This window comes from Crocodylus porosus, unplaced genomic scaffold, assembly GCF_001723895.1.
Source record: "Crocodylus porosus isolate Cpor-Errol unplaced genomic scaffold, CroPor_comp1, whole genome shotgun sequence".
NCBI classification, from domain to species: domain Eukaryota; kingdom Metazoa; phylum Chordata; order Crocodylia; family Crocodylidae; genus Crocodylus; species Crocodylus porosus.
The window spans coordinates 17,327,838-17,350,122 of NW_017728943.1; the positions used below are offsets into that span (position 1 = coordinate 17,327,838).

At 45.9% G+C, this 22,285-nt stretch overlaps 1 protein-coding gene across 3 annotated transcripts; it reads right to left on the bottom strand.

Annotated features, from left to right (window-relative positions):
* Positions 1 to 647: 647 nt before the first annotated feature.
* Positions 648 to 22,285, bottom strand: QTRT2 (queuine tRNA-ribosyltransferase accessory subunit 2). 3 transcript variants are annotated; one of them, XM_019548783.1, is made up of 10 exons: positions 22,197 to 22,285; positions 20,745 to 21,052; positions 17,307 to 17,362; positions 15,172 to 15,248; positions 11,589 to 11,798; positions 9,941 to 10,140; positions 6,291 to 6,442; positions 4,720 to 4,837; positions 3,144 to 3,371; positions 648 to 1,180 (listed from the first exon to the last, which is right to left on the bottom strand). In XM_019548783.1, the coding sequence occupies exons 2-10, from the start codon at positions 20,942 to 20,944 to the stop codon at positions 1,162 to 1,164; spliced, it is 1,260 nt and encodes a 419-aa protein (XP_019404328.1). In that variant the 5' UTR covers positions 20,945 to 21,052; positions 22,197 to 22,285; the 3' UTR covers positions 648 to 1,161. The 3 variants fall into 3 exon arrangements, with proteins under 3 accessions (XP_019404328.1, XP_019404327.1, XP_019404329.1); XM_019548782.1 differs by lacking the exon at positions 648 to 1,180 and adding an exon at positions 2,170 to 2,459 and having other exon boundaries at positions 22,197 to 22,284; XM_019548784.1 differs by lacking the exons at positions 648 to 1,180; positions 17,307 to 17,362; positions 20,745 to 21,052; positions 22,197 to 22,285 and adding exons at positions 2,170 to 2,459; positions 15,351 to 15,374.

Genomic DNA, 22,285 nt, shown 5'->3' on the forward strand with positions numbered 1-22,285 from the left:
AGACAGACTAATACTAAAGGAAATTAAAAACTGCCCCATGGCCCAAGTGTATCTGAATGGAACATTTAAAAACAAGTTGTAAATCCATAACGCCAGGAAAAATAAGGACTTGTGGGATGAAAACAAATCAGAATTACAAATACCCTCCAATACTGACAAACCATCTTATGGATAAATAAGTTAGGTGCAGCTTCTCATGGAGGGTTTACAGAAATAAATGGGAATCTGTGCATGTAAATTGAACTCCTAATGAAGCTAGTAAAAGCAAGAAGCAAAGTATTTTCTCCTCTCAACCTTGTACTCTCACTGAATAGTACTGCATGTGGAAAACTCTCTCTCCCCCAAAAGAAAAAAGTGACATTCATGCTTAATTGCACTGGAAGTTTCCCCACTTCCTGAAATTTATATGTAGGTGGCATTCAATAAGAGTAGTTTCAGACTAGTCTGTTTTTGTACACATGCAAAATGCATCCTAATCACCTCTGTTCCTTTACTATTAAATAAGAAAAATAGGTCTCATTCTTGGGTGGGTGGTAACAGTCACTAAAAACATAAGTGGGCAAAAAAAAATTGTAAGCAGGCAGCAGTAGCAGAGCATTATATAAAGCCAGAGAAACTTGAGCGATTGTTTTTTCCTGATGGAATTACAAGATATATGAATATTTTATTGTAAGTTCTTAATCATTTGAATTTTAACAAACATTTAATACCATGCGCCACAAAACCTTAACTGAAAAAATAATTCTCAGCAGTTAGATGAAGAAGACTGGCATAGATAGATTGGAAATGGCTGATGCACATTTTGATAAGCTGCCTCATCTCCCTAACATGTGTGAGCAACTCTATTAGAGATGCAGCTTGGATGTGACTAATATTTACCCAAATGAACAAAGAGTAAAAAATATTCAACACAACTTCTGCTCCTTTTGCACAACTTTAGCGTGTGCACTCAGACAAGTCTTCTGCCGTTTTTTCCATCTAAGAGGTTTGGAGAAAGAAGACTGTTCTACAGGAGCTAATCTGTCTTTAATCGTATCTGCCCTTCATCTTGCACAGCCTGCATTACGCTGTTTCCAAAACAGCATCATAGAAGCAGCCCTATGCTGCTAGAAGAGCCCTCTTTCAGATGAAGTGTACAATGGAGGGTCATTCATTTCTGGTCTATAGCAATCCTGTGACACTGGTCAGAAGAGAAAAGACATTAGTCCTGACACTCAGCCTACACTAGATACCTACATTCTTCCTGCCTGAACTCCTCCTGCTGCAGTCTCAGACCATGCGGCAATGTTTTGATTTAGTTCTTTTTGGAGTGCTTGCAGGAGAGGGAGGGGGAAGAGGAGGGGTAAAAGGCACTGTGTGATGATACCAGCACTGTATGTAAAGGGGTGGGGGAGGAAGAGAGTCAGCAGCTGATTAACCCTTAAAAATATTCATAAGACAAATGGCTTAATAAAACAATCCAGAAAATATAACAATCCTAACTGCTTCTACATAACAATACAGAACAACCTTAGTATAACAAACCTCTGTGGCAGTGGTCTCTGAAGAGGGGTGTGCAAGATGATCCACTGGGGTGCGGGAAGAAAATATTAGAACTTCTATTTATATAAATATACATATATTGGGGGTGCATGCTCAAAATTTTTTTACTGATAGGGGTGCGCAAATATAAATATACATATATTGGGGGTGCGTGCCTAAAAAATTTTTATTGATAGGGGTGCGCGATCAAAAATGTTTGGAGATCACTGCTCTATGGCACCAGAAGAAAAGTTCATTAAAAAAGTACATTAAAAAAAGTATGCTCATTATAATAGGATTCCAGTCAATTTACTGCATTACAACAGTGAACGAGTCAGTTCCTGAGGTTGGGACTGTTAAAAGTTAGAGTCGCTTTGAACAAGGGTTCAATTTAATGAGGTTGTACTATATTAAAGTTCCCCCACTCCCATTTCATTGTCTATTGTGGAATTTTTAAGCCTTCCTCCAGGGTGACTAGTGCCAGGCCATTATCTATAGCAGGACACTTGGGCAGATAAACCCAATCTGATCTGTTCTAACAAGCCCTATGTTCTCAGGTCATGTTACTAATTGTAAGGTGTGTTTTAAGGACCGTAACTGAATTCAAACTCAAACAAAATGTCTATGACTTCAATGAAGCAATTCAAAGAATGTGAAAAATGTTTTTATTGATATTTTCATAAAATACAATAAATACATCAGTTACTCCAGTATATGGGACATTTAAAAAAGTCTGATAAAGAAATGACAACTGCATTTAAAATAGATCAATAGCATTAAAAAAAATCATGTGGTTTAAAAAAGATATATGTTCTTTCCTGTGGGGTCTTAGTCATTCATGCAGTTTCATCTCACACGGGAGCTCTGAGCAGCCATACACAACCAGCAAGACTGAGGCCTGTTCAGCACTGTCCAGAGGTTAATACAGGGGTGAACACCTAGTACAGAATATTAAAAAGAGTCAGAACACCCAGAAGCAGACACAGAGAGCAAGGAAGAAAAGAGGGTACTTAACTGAAGTGCCTTGTCACAAGGCCAACTCTGGGGATGGAGCATGGCATCGGCAGACCTAGTTTCTGACTGCATAAGGAGATTTGTTCTATTGTTTTTGGGGCAAGTGCTCTGGCTTGCCACAATGGAGATAACTATCAGTGATTCCTCTCTTCCTAGCCTAGGATGATGCCAAGGCAGTAAGACGGAGGGCAGGAAGAAAAGCTGGTAGACATCTACAAAAGTACCCCAAGAAGTTCTGATATGGGGGACAAAATTGGTACTGAACGTTGAGGAGGGAGGTGCAAAGGACAGAATCTCACAGAAAGCAAATGCACAGATGATCCATCCCTTTTTCCCCAGAGAGACAAATTCTAACCAGGCTGACATCAGGCTGTAATGCCCACTGAGGCTGAAGTGAACAACCACAATTGCCAAAAAGTCTCCCATGATGCAGCTGGACAGGGATCTATCTGCACTCATGCACATGTGCTTCTCTTCTTCCCTCTCTATGCCAAACCACTTAAAAGTTCCCTTGCCCTATACTTATGAGTTCTCTCTGGACAACTTCTTATTCTCCCTACATCTCCCCTGACCTCACAGGGACTGGGTATGCTTTTTCTGGGTCTTACAGTGCCTGCTTGGAGATTACTTTCTTCAGCTGATCGAGTCTCTCATCTCTTAGTGCATCCCGGATAGCGCCAAAGAAGCTGAAGTAATGCTGGAAGTTGTGCATCATGAGCAGGACACCAGCAAGTAGCTCATTGGTCACCAGGAGGTGATGGACATAGGCTCGACTGTGGTTCTGACAGCAGTAACAGGAGCAGCCTTGCACAAGGGGACCAAAATCATCCTGGTATCTAAGGAAGAGGGAGGCAAAAGAGCCACCATCAGAAAAAAAAAAAAAAAAGTCCAGTATCAAGTAGTAAGGAAAAGGATTTGTGAAGTGTGTGCAATGAAACCTTGCTCCAGTCAGCAGGCTGCAAACAGTGAAACAGTGACATTACATTCTCATTTGAAATAAGTCAGGGCAAAGCTCTTCCTGCATCACAACATAGTACTTTATTCATGCTCTAGCACACCATTCCTGCCAACAGCCTCTTGCTAATAATGTCACACACCTAAGGGACCAATCCAAAGCCCACAGAAACCATCAGCAGGAATCTTTCCACTGTCTTCAAGGGCTTCCAACTCAGGCCCTAGTCCAGGGGTTCCCAACCTTTTTAGGCCGAGGACCGGCAAACTTCAGACTAGCAGTGACCGGCATACTGTGGGCAGGTAGCCAACTTTTTTTTACACTCAGCATAAAAAAGGGTTGGCTGCCAGTCTGCAGTAGCGTGCCAGTCACTTCCAGTCCACGGTTTGCCAGTCCATGGTCACTTCCAGTCTGGCAGCCAGCCCTCCTGTGGACTGGCAGCCAACCCTTCGCAGCCTGGCACTGGGCCACAGCCCGGTGGTTCGGAGTCCCTGCCCTAGTCAGCCTGAATAATGCAACCAAGTTTCAGAGGGTGATGTTAAACATTTTTCTGAATGGGAATCTTTTCATTCATGCCTGAAGGTCTGGATTCTCTGGGGTAATACGTTAAAGAGCCACAATATTGCTTGCCCAGTCACAAACTTACTATTAGCACAGTCAACATTACAGAAGATGAAAGTTAGATGAGAAGGAATGTAGGCCAAGACTGAGAAATGACTAGTAATTACCCCTCAATCTGTGCCCTTCCTGACACACAGTGAAAAAAGACCTGGATTAACAAAGGATGAGGTCTCAACCCCCTGCTCAAAACCTGGATCTGTCAATGATGTCTCAAATCAGGTACTAAAAAAACTGAAAAACTTTCAATCACTAATTAGACTCCTCATTACAGGCTATTTTCCATAAGTTGGAATGTGGCTGTAACATGCTGTGAAAAGTGCTGTGGCACTTTTACTTGCTAAACAGTGAAGAAAAGAAAAAACCCTTGGCTTTATGTTACCTGAACAATGGTATCTTGGCACTGTCTCCAAATGACAGGCTAGGGCATTTGTCCAAAACCACCTCAGAGGGGATTATGCACTTAGTAAATACCAGCATTCTCTGCAGGACTGTAGGTGTTCCCTGGGTAGTTGCCATCCAGCTACTGACCAAGCATGACACAGCATAAGAATATTAGCTCAAAACAATATGGCTGCAGACACCGTTTAAAAGTCTCTCCCCTGCCCATTTACCTTTTGTCCTTCAAAAATATCTCAAATGATGTCATTTCCAAATCAGCTTTGGAGGTTTCATCCTTGTCTTTTTTGCTGCCATTTCCCCCAGCATCCTCGGTCCAATTTTGTTTCAACACTGTGGCAAAAAGCAACAATACTTCTTCAAGAGGCAGCAGTGAAAAAGAAGGGCAGGAAGTAACTTGACACCAGACATCTCAGTTTCTCTGCTGCTACAAACCAAAATCTCCAACTCCTTTCTATGAAAATCATCATCATCCCTCTTTGGTTATCCTAAGATAGTAGAACTGGATACATGTATGAGATCAAACCTAATTAGACTGCAAGGCATGTAACAAGGAATTAACTAATCTGACAAAAGTTTACAGCCAAACAGCTGCACATCTTTTGCTGCTCTACTGAGTTTAATTCCTTTTTATTAAGTCATACAAAATACTTTCAGCCTAAATTCCATTTTATACAGCAGGAAATCATCTGAACTATTGATTTATTTAGATTTGAGTGAAAGTGATAAGTGACTCATCTACATTCATTTTACTTTTCCTGTTGCACTTTTGGGATTAAAGATCCCTCCCCCTCTCCTCCATACCAGTGAAATCCAAAAGGCTGGACTGTGGTGGTAGCAATACTGCAGTTACAGATGGAGATTCCAAACTCAAGAGATGCAGCTGCTTGCAACTTCCACAAGGCCATGGCTTTTGGGCCTGGAATTTCTCATACTTCTTTCTCCAAAAAGGAGACAATTGTGGCAAGCCACTATTAGTGCTGCATAGTGCTACCATAAGGCTTTAGTTGTGGGCCAGGACCTAAAAGTGAGCACAAGGGAACAGCTGGTTTTGAATTTTCCAAGCATAAAAAAACAAAAAGTGATTCAAAGTTCGATTCATTAAGAAGATACTACTATGGGGAGTTTTTTGGTATTAAAAATCTTACCAGGTCTAGGGAGGACACCACTCCTTGCATCTGAAACCTTTCTGGGTAGGTACCAAGCCTTCACTCATTTAAGCAAGTGCCATGTTCACAAAGGATTTGACTAACTTGCACTAGTTTTGTTAGTGCTGATATTAAAGGAGCAAAGTGGGTAAGGCAGGGAAAAACTGCTTCCCAGTGAGTAAGGTTTTCCCTAACATTGTCCAGCTGGAGAGGGAGAGAGGAGTGATGCTACATAGTCTAACACTGCAAGGAGCCAAGTGCCTTCAGCTCCCACTAAAATTTGCGGGGCCAATCTTGTGTTGCTGAAGGTAACGGGAGCTTTGCTTCAACAGAAGCAGGCCCAATGGGATTTGAGGGCACTTAGCATGTAATAGTATTGGGCCCATAAAGCCACCTACGCAGTAAACCATGGAATACCCTCAACTCTACAGTACTTTTAACCATGGTCCAGTTGACCTCATTTGGATATTCCAGGTGCTAAGGTTAAGTCTCAAATTCTTTGGCTGACATTGTTCTTTAGGACCACCCAAAAGAACCTCACTCCTGCCTTGAATAATTAAAACATGCTATGCTGGCCATGACACCTCCCACTTTACATCAGCCAATGACCACACCAATACAGCTATGCAGAAATCTACCTGCTGCTTCTGGGTCAGGCTGGTAGTCATAGCTGAAAGATAGGGCACAGCCCCGCTCTGTCACCTGGTAGGGGAAAGCGCTCTCAAAGATGTCCACTCCTCTTTCAATGCACTCTAGTACCTCATCAGGTTTGCCAATACCATGGATGAGTCTGTGAAAGAAACATACAAAAAATACAGGTCTGCAGTGTGCAGAATGGAACTGAACGGGCAACTGCAGTCTCCCCCAGCACAGGGACAGCCATAATGGATCTGACCAGTGGTCCAATAAGGTTAGCCACAGGTACCCAGTAATGACTAGGAGCTTTAAGATAAGACACTAGACAGTCCACCAGTGTAATGATATAAATATTCGGCATACTATACTTATGGCAGTGAAAGCAGCAGCAAGTGAAGACAAGCTGGCACATAGACTACTGCCAATCATGAGGCCGTGCACTTCTGTTTTCCATCCACACGGCATGTGACAGCCCGTCCAAATTTCCCTCATCTCCCAGGCTCTCTGTTATGTTACTATTGGAAATATTACACCAACTTCTCATTAAACCCTGAACAACCTCTAAATCTTATGTATAGTGTTTAAAGCTATTTAGCTTCCTTGGTGCTTATGTAAACTGATTCTAGTTCATAACCCACCCACTACACTTGATTCTACAGATCACATACTTCATTGCACATTGTCAGGGTACAAGGGTTTTTTTTCGTTTTGGCTTGGCATTTTTGTTTGGTAGGGGGCAGGGGGCTGCACCAGGTCCCTAACCCTCTTGCACAACCTCCATTTCAGTCATCCTTCTAATATTTCCCAGGTCACATTCAAACATTCCCTTTCTCATTAGCCATTTTCAAAACTGTTCCCTGTGGCTTGGTTTGGGTGCAGAAAGCACTATTTCAGGTGAATGTGGCCATTCGTTGAAACCACCAGCAACATCACAAAATGGTCCAAAGGATGAGAGAGTTGAGTGGATTCTCAAAGCCTGAACCTTCAAACATCTATCTCAAGCCAACAGGACTGCTTCTACAAGTAAGGTCATGCATGCATACAGAATATGGGTGGTTAGACTGGGATATAGGAATTCATCTTCTTTCACCTCACTAACCCAAAAGGGTCTATAGAGGGGTAAGAGGGGGAGGGAAGAGGGGAGGGGGAGGAGGGGAAAACAATCTACAGCAGCACTTAAGGTAAAGGTTGTCAATTAAAATCACAGAAAGTAGGGCTGTAAGGGACCTCCAGAGGTCATCTAGTCCAGCCCCCTGCCTCAGGCAGGATCATACCCATCCAAATCATCCTATACAAATCCATAATCTAAAATCTTGTAAAACTATCATCAACCCTGACACAAGACATAACACCCTAGCCTGCCATAGGTAAAGCAGGGGGACTATGACAGCCAATGTCCTGTTTCTATAAAAGAGAAGGAGGAGGATGTAATAACACATCAATGCTGGGGGAAGGGTTCCCTTCTGCAGTAATGCATTCACTATTATGAAAATAAGTATGCAGGGGGACTGCTGAAATGAGAAGACACAAATGAGAAAGGCCAATGCAATGAGTCCTTAGTTTCCCTTTCCTTCCTGTCTCCCACCACTTCCTGCTCAGGTGGACCCACTTAAACACAAAAGCAGCAATTTCCCCCAGCAGCCAGGACTATCTGCTTTTCTTGGGACCTGGCAATCCAGCTGGGGTCTTCCAACCTCTTAACACCAGTCAGTGACAACAGTCTGCTGCCATCCAAATTCAGCTGGCAGCTTCACTGAGAACAGACAAGGCCAGAGAGAAAACAGCTTTTCTGGATCTCTCGCAGGTGCACTGCCTGTGCTGACAGCAGGGTAAGCTAATGTAGGGTAATGAACTAAAGAGATAATTGAGAAAATACACAGGGCTGAGAAGTGAAGGAACAAGGGGGCAAATCTAGTCACTTTTATAACCCTAATTAAGGTAATGAGAAAAAAAAAGGTAAAATATCGACTGACTCATTTTTTTACATTTAATGCCTCCACCGTTGGGAGAAAATGCTCCTCAGTAGTAAAACAACTGGTATCTAATTACACATGGGACCAGTTCCCAGACTAATGTGTACTTCATACAGAGGGAGGATACAGTTTTTGTCTTGCACATGTTGAGATTTCTGAGCATGCGCTGGCCAGCATGAGACGAAAAACCCTTGTACCCATAGATCTGGGGAGCATCTTTCCGCCTAGGATGAATGCTAAATCACAAAAAGGCAGCTACCTCCAAAGCAGGTTGTGGCAGCTGTTCCTCACCATCTGTAAAAGTCCAGCGCTGCCCAAGCATAAGCAGCGTATCAGTTTAATGTGGTTAAAACACATCAGCTACAGAAGGGAGTCACATGGCAACACACCTGGCTGCCTGGGATGGGTACCCATGCAGGGCTTGTGCCTCTGTAGAGCTGGGTTGACTACAGCAGCCTTTGGCACGAGTCCAGAGCTGGGCTCAAATTCATGTCTTTGGAGATGTACAAAGGCATCTGCCCCACTCTGTCAAGACCCTCCCCCAGCTCTTCACCAATGTTAGGACATCATTTCTGAAAGGAGAAAGAGCAAGTAGAATAGCTTCTCTGATGGCAGCTACAGGGATAATTCAGGGAAGCAAGATTCAAACACTCAGACAAACCATCAAGGTAAATGTGTTTTTCCTAGCAAAGGAAGATTTGAGAGCAAAGAGTAGATATCATGGAGCTCCCCTCTTACTACTAGAAGCTGGCTGATCTCAAGACTTGGGTGCGGCAGGAGAGCAGACCTCTGCAGATAGGCAGAGCTCAGTAAAAGCCTCATAAGAGTTATCAGTGAGGGGCTGGTTTTACTTCTGCTTCCAGAAAGCTCCGCTTTGTATCCTGCTGTACCATCTTGGGACTGCTGACAGGCCCAGGGGCTTGCTTAGAAGAATCTTGAAAGACTGGTCATCATGGTTTCATGGTTTTCTACTAATGGTTAGAACCAGGTGCAGTTCAGGCAGGTGGCACCCACTGGTTAGTGTTACAATTCCTGCACTGTGCCAGTCCATGGCCATTGTGATCTCCAGACACAGCTACAGAATTCAGACCTTCTGACTTATGCTACACAAGCTCATGCTTTTAGCCCTGGTTCAGTGTTGGTCAAGCAGTGGTTGCCACATGGATACCATCTAAGCACAATCCTCTCTGCTGTCACTGCCCCTTTCCTATCCTGCAGCCCTCTCTGCTCTTCCAGCTTCAGGCTCTGCCAATGCCCTTCATTCCTGACTTGCAGCACCCCCTGCTGTTCCAAGCGTGACAGGTGACAGCCATAATGTATCAAGTAGTAGTTTTTGTAGTGAGAATAAACACCCCCTCCTGAGTAGAATGACCTTTTTGTTGCTTTGTTCCAGGCTAGCTGTGATCCAGCGTACACCTATCCCAAACAGGATTCTGTCTAGAAATAAGCCTGACTCCAAACCCTGCATCTCCCTAAAAGCCTTGCAAAAGTTCAGATTCATATTGTTAACAGTTATAGGTCTAGTCCTGTGCCACCTTTTCCTTAACAAGCAAGATCAGACCTATCATAACCCAGGTTCTCGATATCTGAGGGCACAGCATGTGATTCACACAATCATCAGCAAGAGAACAGGCATTTCCTGATAACTGCCTGCAATACATCCCCCACTTAAATCTCACCTTGGTTTGTCCTCCGGTAGCTCTGCTGTGACCGCTTCCATCAAGCTCAGCTTGGTCTCTTTGGCCATAGCATGGCCCTGGAAGCCATCCAGCAGGAATCCACCCACAGCACGCTTTGCAGTCTCCCTGGCTGACCTGAGCCTCTCCTCCAGAACGTCTCCACCTTCGATTGCGCCAATCAGCACACTCTCCTGCAGCTCCTGGGTCAGGCAAGAGGTACAAGCACTACAAAAAATGCAAACTTAGCTGGTCCAGAAACAAGACCTGTACCTCACTACCCAGAAACAGGACCAGTGACAGCCTCCAGGCCCTTGGAAACTGAACTGCACCTTCCTGGACCCATAAAAATTGCTGGAATTTGGTACCAGCTGATAAGGCTCTGGTCTGGAAACAGTGCAGCTTAGGGCCTAGAGCAGGGAACTGGAGAATGAAGGGCCAGGCTCTGCCCCCAGTTCATTCCATAGCTACCCACCTCCCTTGAGGGTAGAAACCACCAACACACCTTTAGACACCGCATTAGATTCTCAGATAGCACTGCAGAAATGCCAAGTGTTGCTGCAGGACACCTGAGGAAAGCCTCCTGTCATGACTGCTACTCACTACACTTTACACTTCAGTACCTCTCAGGGCATGTCTACACCACCTCTGTGCTGAACCCAGTGGACTGCCATGAAGTTCACCCTGACCCCTTCCCCCTACCCTGTGTGCAAGGGAACAGTCTTCTTGCAGCAACCAGCCAAGAAATGCACATAAGAAAGCTGAACAGTGTGGGGGGTGTGTGCAGCACCAATCTATGACTGCGACACTATTTCTGGGACTGGACACACATGGAGAAGGAGTGAGCATACTTCACTGCAGTGCTCCCTATTCGGGGCATGAAGGCAAGCGGACTTGCCCCAATGTCAGCACTACGCAGGACCAGGCTGGCCCCCTCCCTACTACCATGGGCTCCTAGCCAGCACAGCTCTAGCCACACACACCCCTTCCCTAGGAAAAAAAGGAGTGTAATTCAGTCTGCCAGTAAGGGAGGTGCTTGAGTAGCATGGGTGAAACCTACTCAGTCCCCACTAGCTAGAAAGACTGTGGTACTCCAAGGAGTTTAAATAAGGAAAAAATAAAATGAATAGGGCAGGTGAATGAGGGATTGTCTGACTTCTAGACAAGGGAAAAAATCCCTGCTCCCCCCTCCATGAGACCCCCTTCAGGAGGGACTCTCATTGTCTATGGACTGGTATTTCAGCAGACCTCAGGCCCTTGATAACTAAGTCTGCTTCCCTAGAAGCTTTAGGTTGGGTGGAAACTGGTGCTGACAGAAGGTAACACAAGCCTAGGAGAGGCAGCTGTACTCAAAAAAAACCCCAAAACACTAAAAAGACTGAATTCCTCTCTCACTTCTAGAGGTTGATTCCCCTTCGTCAGGGACAAGGCACAAACGCAGGACAGGCACAAGAAAATCCTTTCTCTGCTGCTCCTCATGTTGTGCCTGCTCTGTACATGGTGCAAGAGGCGAAAGACCTCAGTTTGTTTCTCCTGCACAAGAATGACTCAGGCCTGAGTGGACTATGCATGCAGATGCTCTACTGCTCCTGCCCTGGAGCACCTACCAGGCTCAGTGTAAACACTTGCCTCAGAGATGCTGAGACCTTACCGGTGATTTCTCTAGCAGCTGAAGGCACTTGTCCAGAAAGGAAAGTGATCGGTCCACAGACTTCTTAGCTCTCTTCCTGCTGGTTTCACCAGAAGCAGTGTCTCCATCCGAAAGGCACTGGAACCAGTTGGGCTGAAGAGCTTGCTGCATGCTCATGAACTTGGAAGGCGTCATTTCCATCCGCCCACCGCATCCCCATATGGACACGGTCTGTAGTGGGCAAACAAAAAAATATGGGGACAGCTGTTGATGGGAGTGGGTAAGAGACCACCAGGGATTCTATGGAGTCTTGGTAAAATGCCAGCTAGTCAAAGAGTATTTCTGGACAAACTGTCAAAGAAATTTGCTCAGAAAACCTAGCTGTCTTTGGCATGTAGCAGCCCAAGCACGAGACTGGGAAGCAGAACTGAGTTTTGTTTCCATCTCTGCCACAAACCCTTCCGGGGACCTTTGGGTGAGTCACTTCACCTCATGCCTCAGTGTCTCCATCTGTAAAATGAGAATGACATCTTCTCATGGTCATTGGGATGAAAGGCAAAGTGACTTTTCCATGCTAGGCCCAATCAGTGGTAGAGCTAGAAAAATAACCTAAGTCTCCTGAACCCAACACTATGCTCTAACCACATGAACTAATGTTGGAAAAGGAATCTCTGCTATGTGCAGGCTTACACAAAAAAGTCTTAGATTCTTGAGCAATAAATTCAGATATTGTGTGCACATGCATTCTCATTTTCCCCTGAGGCATTACCACCATTTGCCAGGTGGTCAAATGATCAGATCCTTCCCATCGTGTCTGTGTTCTTAGGCTTCCATCTTGTACTTTCATGTACCATCCCATCTACAGCTTTTATGGCAGGAAGGCAAAGCATTGGTCCAAACAACAGTATTCTTATGTTTTAGCTCCTGAGCAAACAAAGGGGACATATTTCAAATGCTGACTGACTTTAGTGTCATATGCGGACCTGACCGCTCCAGTTTGTAGCTACTAGCATAATATGCCTCTTCCCTGCATGTGGATCATTCCATCTGGATAATTATGAGTCTCACAAGGTTTGCAAGAAAGGGTGCTCAAGCCCTGGCCTGAAGGACAAATTTAGCTCCTGCCACTCTGTCATTTAGTCCATAGGGAATCCTGTGGGACTGTGGCCCTGTGCACTAGATTGGGCCCACAGGGTAGCACCAGACCTGACCCCAGCATACCAGGACATGGCACAGAGCCCCCGAGACTTGACCATGGCAGGAGGAAGTAGCACAGGGCCCCCAGGACCTAATCCTGGTGGTTGAGTTCTGAGCTGGCCTATGGACCAGACCCACACCCTTCATTTAGTTTGCAGGGCCAAACGACTGAGAGTCACTGCTTTGAAAGAAACACTCCCATGGTTTAGACCTCCACATTTAAAATCAAAGGGTTTTACAGCCACCAATATGAGTACAAGCATTATCATGAATTTCTTCTTTTACTGCTTTTTCTTTGGTATGCCAAACAGCTTTTGTGTATTCAAATGCTCTTCTTGCTGCACCAGAAACCCAGAATAACCCATGCTGTGCTAGCGTACAAGACTTGCAAAGCAAAACCAATCAGATTAGTTTCACTTCTCAAGCAGATATAAAAAACGTGAACAGTGTAATTATTTTCCCCCTAGCAGCATGCCCATTTTATCCAATAAAGCTAACTGCAGGAAAACCAGATAGTTTGAGGAACTGGTAAAAGGCTAAGGAGCCTGATCATTGGTTCAACTGCAGCCTGGAATGCAGGACCTTTCTGTCCAGTGAAGGGAACCATTCCGTTTCACTGCCTCTAATGAATTCTATTCAGGCAAAGGCACTTGTCCACACACATGCACTAACATGTCAAGAGGTTAACAGCACAATTCCCATGGACTACAAGGACAGAAATAGTAACAGAAAGTCCTGCCAACTGAGAAATGGTTGCGGTCAGTGCAAAATGAATTGGATGGGATTCAACCTACTTTGTAAATGACGGGTACTCACGTCAGAAAGAAACAGGAATCACCTGCTTTTGCTAAACTCTTCACTAGGAACATTCAACATTGTCATGGATACAGAAGTCCAATCCTAGGGACAGCTTTTCCAACCCAGGGTTGTAGTAGTCCAATAAGCAAAATGTGTTTGAGGAGCAGTTGAGCAAAAGCTATGCCTATACACAAGACGACCTGGTAAGTGCGCACTGCAGGCTCCCACCCCACTGCACTCCACTGGGGCCTTCACAGCCCATGGTGGCGACTCGGTGCTCCAGGGCAGAGTGTAGCTGCGCAGGAAAGGTGCCTGCAGCTTGATCTCTGTGCTGCCCTGGCAATGTGTTTCCCACATGTGCCACAGCAGCAAGGGTCACAACCCTGTGCTGACACCCACACTGCCTCCATGCATGCAGGAGACTCCCAGGGAGGGCAGCAGGGAGCCAGCCCCACCCCCAAACAAGCTGCCTGCAGCCCCATCCCGCCTTCTGCCGGGGCCCTGATGCCATGCATTGGAGCCCCACACACTGCCCAGCCAGGCAGCAGCTCCAGCCCCAACCCTGCCCAACTTCCTCCCTCTCTCCCTCCCCCCCTATGGGGGCCTCAATCCCTCCCCTCACTTACCTATGGGGGCTGCTTTCAAGGCTGCCTGAGGGCATATGCATATACACACACAGTGCCCCCGCCTGACTGCCCTCCTCCTGCTCCCTCCCCGTGCCATGCAAGCTGAAACTCTGCCAGCCTGCAAAGAGCTCACTGTAAAACTGTAAAATCCACAGGTTTCTCTGCTAAAATGAGAAATCCGTGTTTTACTCCAGTAAGGGGGAAAATCCACATTTTACTCCATTTTTCCATGGGAAATAGAAAACCCAGATCCCCAGTGATCACTCCAGCCCCTTTCAGCTTTTGCATGTCATCCTCCTGCATATTTGGCTATCTAAGAAGTGACAGCTACTTGGCCTCCAGGGGTTCTAAGTTTATTGCCACTCAGTGGCTCCTGAGGAAATCTGAGCAGTTTATAAGTCAAATTAATTTCATCTGTACCCAGTTTAGCTCTATGTAGTCAGAAGACATGATTTTGGAAAGGACAGATCAGTTGCGGCCCTTTATCTGACCACACTCCCCTATTTTAAGCCTGATATATAGATGGATACTGTAGCCCTGTGCTTTATGTTCTGCTGTGCCAGTGATTCTTAAACAGGTTGCTTTTAGGGGTGCTGTGAGGTGCTATGTAACATTAGCACTGTTAGGTACGCAAACATTTCCACATGATTCCCAAGATAAAGCCAGTGATATTAAACAGGAACCTGTAGTGTCAAAAATATTATGACCTGTTGTGGATTCTGAGTGCTTAGGAACAGACAAATTGTTCTATGATTTTTCTGTAGTCAAGAAACAAGTGAAAACTAAAATCTGGCATTTTCTGAGGGGTGCCTTGAGTCTAACAGGGTTGAATAGTACTGCTCGATGCACCATGATGGCATTCTGTTGTTTAAACAGGGAACACTGGTTGGTAAATGGGAGACAATGATTCTCTAGCACCGGGAGATGTCTGGGTTTTGAGGGACTTAATTTGGACCTTTGTATTTGGAGCTTTGGGACCATACCTTGTTGGTATTGTAGCCAGATGGACAGGAGGTGGCAGGGTCTTGAACTGAGCAGTACAGCACTGAATCTGGCATACCTGTAGACACAACAGAAAGAGACATGAGGAAGGCTGCACCAGAACCTCACTAAAGAGGCAGATGTGATTCTTTAAAAAAAAAGATAACCCCATGTACATTACTTCCATCAGTAACATCACTTGTTTGACTTCCACGGCAATGAAACATCAAGTGAGACAGCTAGGTTCTAAATGGAGTGGGAAATGAAAGTGGAAGAACTTGCTTTTTATGACTTCACAAGCTACATGTGGCCTATGGGCCTCTATTTCACTTGATTAATGTCTATTGTTGCTAAAAGAAGTCAGACACAACAACAGTTGATTCATTTTCCCACTCAGCGTGTACATGGGGGACATCTGACACTTGACACCATTTAGTCTGGGCTATATAAACCATCTCAGGCCCAAGGCTTAAAGGAAGGGCAACATATTTTATGGTAACAGACTGAGAAGCAGCAGCAGTGAGAAGTTTATCATCCTCTCAAGTAACAGTCTCATCCACTATTGAACAAGCTGAGAGCATTTAATACAATATGGGCTTCCCCACTCTGTAGGCAAAGTCTGAACTTTTCAAAGCCAGTGAAGAGATTGAGATGCACAGTCTGGCATTTTCAAAGGCACTTAAGGGAGTCAGTTGCTCAAATCCCGTTTAAGCTCCCTGGATGCTTGGTTCTTAACTCCTCTGGACTCCTTTGAAAATCCCAGCCATACCTCCAATTACAGTCAATGACAGATGTGTCTAAATCCTCTTGACTGAACTGAGGTCACTTGGTACACAATTGAACATGCCCAATAATGAACAGGGCCGCACAGAAGCTTATCTGTGTGTGTTCTATACACATGTTCCTACTCCAGTTGGAGTCTGGGAAGCACAAGAAAGGCTGAGGCAGGCCTTTACCCCTATTAAACATGTCCCTGATCAACAGAGGGTACACAATAAATCTGTGTGCATGCCTCACAACAGCTATGGCATGAGGAATAAGAAGGTTGTGCTGTTAATTATTCTAGACACAAGAAAAACCAGGGGGAAGGTTTCATGCACAAAGTGCTCCTTAAAGAAGGTATATAAAGGACTAAAACAGATGACACTGCCTCAGGGTTGCTGTCAACAGAAAGGCAGATCTAGGGAGGAAGGTCTTGCTCCCTGTCTGGTAAGGAGTGCCCTGGTAGAAAAGGCTCTTTGTCTGGCTAAGTGAGGCATAAAAAGTTCAATCAAGCTCAGTGCCTGAGAGCGGTTCCTTCTGAAATGAAACGAACACATCTGTGGCCCACAACCTTCCACAGAGCAAAGGAAAGAATTTGAGGAGCAAGTCAAGTGAAAGAGAAGACTGGGAGGGGCCTGAAAGGAGGGCAAGACAAATTTCTCTGGCCCTGAAGGGTCTATGCATCCTGAATGCCACCTTCCCTAGAAAAAAAAATCAGAATAGTGACTTGAGAGGCTTGATGACGTGCCAGAAAATCCTTTCTAACAGAGTGTACTATACTTGGGGCGTTCCATACTGCCTATTCATGCCATCATTTCGTGGCGGCCGGGGGGGGTGGAATAACCCAGTCTACTTTGTCCCATATGAGCAGTGACTGAAGAGATGTTACCTTCCAGGGACTGCTTGGTAGGCTGTATGGGAAAGGCTGTTCTCAGCAGGTTTGAATTGTAGAAAGTGTCTGCATCAAAAAAGTCACCAAAATGGTACTTGTCAACACTCACTCACAGCACAAAGGCCAAAAAAAAAAGAGAGACCATGGACAGCTGCCTTTCTTGATCCAGAAGAGGGCCCCTCCAAGTCAGTATGGAAGCCCATTCTTGACAGTGTTGGGGGAAATTACAGTATAACTGTTGCACTGTCTCTTTTATGAAGAAAAGAACTACAGGCTCTGTGGTGTGTCTAATACTTTGCATCTATCCTATGTCCACATTTAATAACAAATAAGCTGCCCATGTGGCTTACAGGGCATTAAAAAGACTGATACACAAGCTATAAGCAGTAAAAGACTTGCACCCTAGCCCTCTGCCTCAGTATGTACAGAAGTATAAGAAGTATAAGTATAAGGGGCTCAGACCACACACACACACACTTTTACCTATAAATTTCCCAATTCCTTGCTTGTACTCCTCCAAGACCTCGTGAAGTTCCACACTGTATCCAAAGATAAAAGGACACACGTATTAGATATATAAACAACAGCTTCAACAACAAGAAGTCTGCAGAAAGAAGCATGGACAAGTTAATTACTCAGCATCCTGGTGAAAGGACTTTAGTTTTTACCAGATGAGCAGAAGCTTTCAGCAACAGAACAGACTGAGATGGAGGAATGACATGGGCACCACGCCAATATCACGAGATCATACTGCCCCAGGGCCTGCAAGATAGAGCTGCTGTGTAAAGAAACCTACATGTTGTCAACACAAGTGCCATCTAAATCTGGATTAGACTATGTGGCAATGCCAATCCACACAACATCACTTACCACATATCATGGTAGAAGACCTGCACAGGTAGGGAGCTATAGAGCCTGTTTTTGCCAAGGTAGGAGCAACCTTAGCAAGCTGCTAGGACCCTACATTTTCAGGCTGGATTTTAGGAGAAACTACTTCTTCCCTGAATAAAAGTTGATAACTACAGAACAAGACCTTAAACTGCTCTTGCCCTTACAAAATCAAAGGGAAGATCAAACAATTAAGAAAAAGGCCCAAAGGGTTAAATGTACTGAACATGCTAAAATACTGAATTTTTGCATACAACACACCCACATACATAATACGCACATTGATTTTAAGAGGCAGAGTGAAGATGATAAAATTTTCCTAGGAGACACCGAGTAGCAGCAGCTAGGGAGACAAACCTACTCCCAGGGCTCTGTCCTTTGTGAGAGGCAAACTGGGGCAACCGCCCCAGGCCTTACGCTTTGGGGGCCCTGCAGAGCTGGGCAGAGTGGCTGCAGTCCCGCCCCTTGCAGTGTTAAAGGGGTCTTGCACAGGCTGATTTGCCCTGGGCTCCACACTCCCCTATGGTTGTCTCTGGCTGCTCCCAAGGCCTGTGCCAGATGGGGCCTGCGGATGGATCCAGTAAACTGAGCCAATACCCAGCACACACAGTCAATATACATATGTTGACTGTGACCCAGCACAGAGTTTGGGACCATGTGCTGGTTCTGACCCCACATTTTGGGTCCAGGGCCTCGTGACTGCCCAGACACAGAATGATCCTGTGCACTGCCCCACACTGGCACATGAGGCCGTCTGGCCAAGGTGATCTCCACAAGTCTGGAAAATTGGCAGCAGAGGAATGATGACAACATCAGCTGCCATGGCTCCCTTAGCCATGGCAATTAACTCTGCCAACACTCCCCTACTACCAAATTTCTGGAGCTCTCGCATATACTGCATACTAAGTTTCACCAGCCAGTTTTAGTTAGAAGGGTGCAGGCTATATACAAGATAAGATGTGAAAAATAATAGTTCTTAGTATTTTTGTTCCATGTATAAAAATATTGCAGGTAACAAAAGTCAAGATTGTCAGAGTCATAACTATTGTTACACTCACATAAGTCAAGTGATTTTTATGGTTCTTTTGGAGAGTTAAAAAAAAAAAAAAGTTTGACCTGTAACTGAAAAAACACAACACTTGCTTTGAGCTCTCACGCATACATAATTCATGTAGAACCTATTCAACCCCAAGGATCTAAACCAAAGGTGACCAAACTGTGACATGCATGCTACAAGTAAAGTGGCACACAGCAGACTGGGGAGGGGACAGGCATCACAGCAGCAGCAGATGAAGCAGAGAGCAGAAAGCATAGCAGCAGAAAGGATGGGGATCACTGAGCAAGGAGCAGCAGAAAAGCAGATCAAGCTGGGAGCACAGGACAGGGAGCAGAAAGCAAAGCAACGTATCAGATACAAGGAGGTGACTGGAGGGAAAGGAGCACTTGGGATGGGTGTGCGGCTAATTGGCACTCCCTGATCTAAACCCTCAAGGGGAATGTGATGGCTGACACTGTAATGGGCATACTGCACAGAACCTGGGACCTCAGACCTAAAACAATCAGCTACTATTACTGTTAAACAGGCATCAAGGATCCCCAGCTGGGACTGTAATGGAGTCTGTGGATCAGAATGAGAAAGATCTGTTTTGCATCCTGACCAGAGCAGTTACAAGAGGATTCTGTACAAGTCAAAGTGTTATTATTATATATTATATTATATTATATATTAGAAAACCAGGACGTGGACAGTTTGGCCTAGTGGTTAAACGTGTAAAACACTAGTGTGGTCCCAACTGTTTCCCCAAGGAGCTGGGGGTATGGAGGAGTCTGGTGTCAGAACTGGATTCAGAGGCTGTAGCTAAAGTCAAAGCAGGCCAGGATTAGAAGCCAAAGACAGGTCAAGCCACGGGTAAACCAGAATCAGGAGCTAAAAACCAAAGTCAAAGTCTGATCAGGATCAAGAACTGAGAACTGCAATCATGGAATATCAAGGGTCTTACCAGGATTGGAAACTGGAATTGGAGCCAGTCAGAACCAGAAAACCAGCAAGGAAGCTCATAGTGTCACCCTTGCTGCAAATGGGTGTCAAGCAGCCATTTAAACACTGACTGCTGTCTCTTGCTGATGCTCTGCCCTCCCACTGTCAGAGCTGCTGTAGGTGAGGTGCAGGGTGTGAGCTTGAAGGGCAGGAGGGGAGGCACACCCTAGCTCCATTCTGGCACCCTCCAACCCTAAGCCACACCCAGATCTCTTGACCCCATTTGCCCATCCATTGTGTGGCTCTCTTGCAATATTTCAGCACAGCAAAAATATTGGTGTAGCTTTTGCTGCAATATGCCTTGTCTCCACTAGGGGACTCTGCAAACATAGTTCTGTTGGCACAGCTACAGCAGCAAAAGCCCCATAATGCCAACAAGTCCTCAGTGAGAAATCCCACTGGCAACTATCCTGCAAGCTTTCTGTTTGCATTTTCAAATTTTGTATTTTACAAAGAGCATTGCCATAGCTAGGTGCTGGAGTTTTATAGGCCAAGCCCTTCATAGTTCCAAAGCAGCAGGTTCTCTCTTCCTGAGAACTGCTTAGGGCTGTATAATCATTCATTCTAGGATTTCCTGTACCTTAACCTGAACATCTGACTCTCACCATTACTGGGGAGAACAAGATGCTGCGCTAGAGGTGCTACTGGGCTGAGCCAGATGAGATGCTTCTCGCTTCACACACTTTAATAAGATAAACCTGTAACCGGGAGAGGGTGAGGGTGGGGCAACAACCTATTTAACAGGCATGCCACAAATTAGCCATGCACCCTCCCTGAGTGCCATTCCAACCCCCTTCCTCTGCCTGGTCTCCTGTTTCACTTTCAGCTCCTGACATGATCTCCTGCTCTTACTGTTCGTTCCCTCACCTACCACATGCAGAGACTGCCTGTGCTGCTTGTGCCACAGGTCGGCCACCCCTGTCCAAATGAAGTGTTGTTTCCAATTGGGAAGCTAACTGCACAAAAGCAGGTGTCCATCTGGGCTTTGTACTTACAGGGTTGAAAGCGTGATCTGTGCAACAGTGGGAACCCCTTTGATCACCTGCAGCGTGTCATGCGTGAGATGTGGTGGGGATCCTGTCTTGGTATACAGCAGGCAACCTGGAAACTCCAGAACTTGAGCCCCTTTCTTGCCAAGATTAGTCAGTTTCCCAAGACGGCATCTGTCGACCACCTTGGAAAGATTTAACTTCATCCTGCTAAACTCTCCTGGCCAACTGCGTCTAGGTTCTTTAAGCAGAGAGATCGGTGAGGGAGGCTTTCTCCCCCAAAAAGGCTGGGTTTCTATTTGTTTCTGTAAATGCTAGGAAATGGAGGGAAATGGAAAATTAAACCACTTATTTTTAAGGCTAATAGCAATTTCCCTGTGCAATGCAGCTGCCAATGGGGTATCCATTATGGCTGCCAAATAAGAAGTCATTCTCAAAAGAGGTATCCTAGACCTTGTACAGACATTCAGTTTCTCCTGGGAGAGTTGCTCTTCTCCCAGGAGAAAGCACAAATGTACAGATATTCAAGCTTTTCTCTCAGAGTAAAAATGGCTGCTTAAGGGAAAAAAATGGCTGCTTAAGGGAAAAAAAATAAACTGTGCACAATCAGGGTTAAACCACTTCCAGAAGAGTGTCTCCTGAGGGATCAACTGTCTGTGCCTGCTGACAACACAGGCTGACCATGGGCCATCTGTTAGCCAAGCAAGGCTGCCCCATGCATTGCTGTCATCTGCTGCCAGGCAGACTAAGGGAGCCTGCAGAACATATGGAGATGCATGCACAGGGATCCCTCTGGCTGCACCATGTCAGCATGGCAAGCCCTCTGCTCTGTATTCATGGCTCTAGGTAAGCTTCTCTACAAGGAGAACAAACCTGGGCAAATTCTCCAAGGTTATCTGAATGCATGCGTGCAGCCCAAGTCTGGAGGGACTCCAGCCTAAGTGCTGCCCCATTTTAGCAGTGACAAGGACGACTAGGGAAGCATTCAGCCTTCCTTAATTAGGGAAGCTGAATTAGGGGACACAGCCATGAGTTCATGGGACAGCCCGTGCAAAAACAGGGTCACAGGTTAGTAATGGGCACTCCAGGGTCACCCACCAGCCAGCACCCACTGGCCCTTGACTGCTGGGACTCAGGAGGGCAGGGCACTGCACTTGGGGAAGTGGCACAGTTCTTGGTCTCCTTCCTCAAGCCCGTCCCACACCCCCTGGGCACTGCTCAGCACCAGCCTCGGGGCTGCTGCTCTAGCTGTGGGCCCCTGAGCAGGACTGGACCAGGGCATCTGGCACGGTACCCCCCATACCCTTCCCCCCTCATTGGGGCACGGCCCTGGATTTTGGTCCCGCCCCACTGGGATTAGTCACTGGGCCTGGCACCGCCCCCTTCTGCCCCCGTCGCCCGGGATTAGACACTGGCTCTGGGCTCGCGCGGAGGGAACTCGCCGCAGACCCTCTTTACCTGCTTCTCTCAGGGCCCCACATGTCTGCGTCGCAACAGGCCGGCCGCGGCCCTGGCCCAATCAGCGCCCGCAATGTCATCACTAAGGG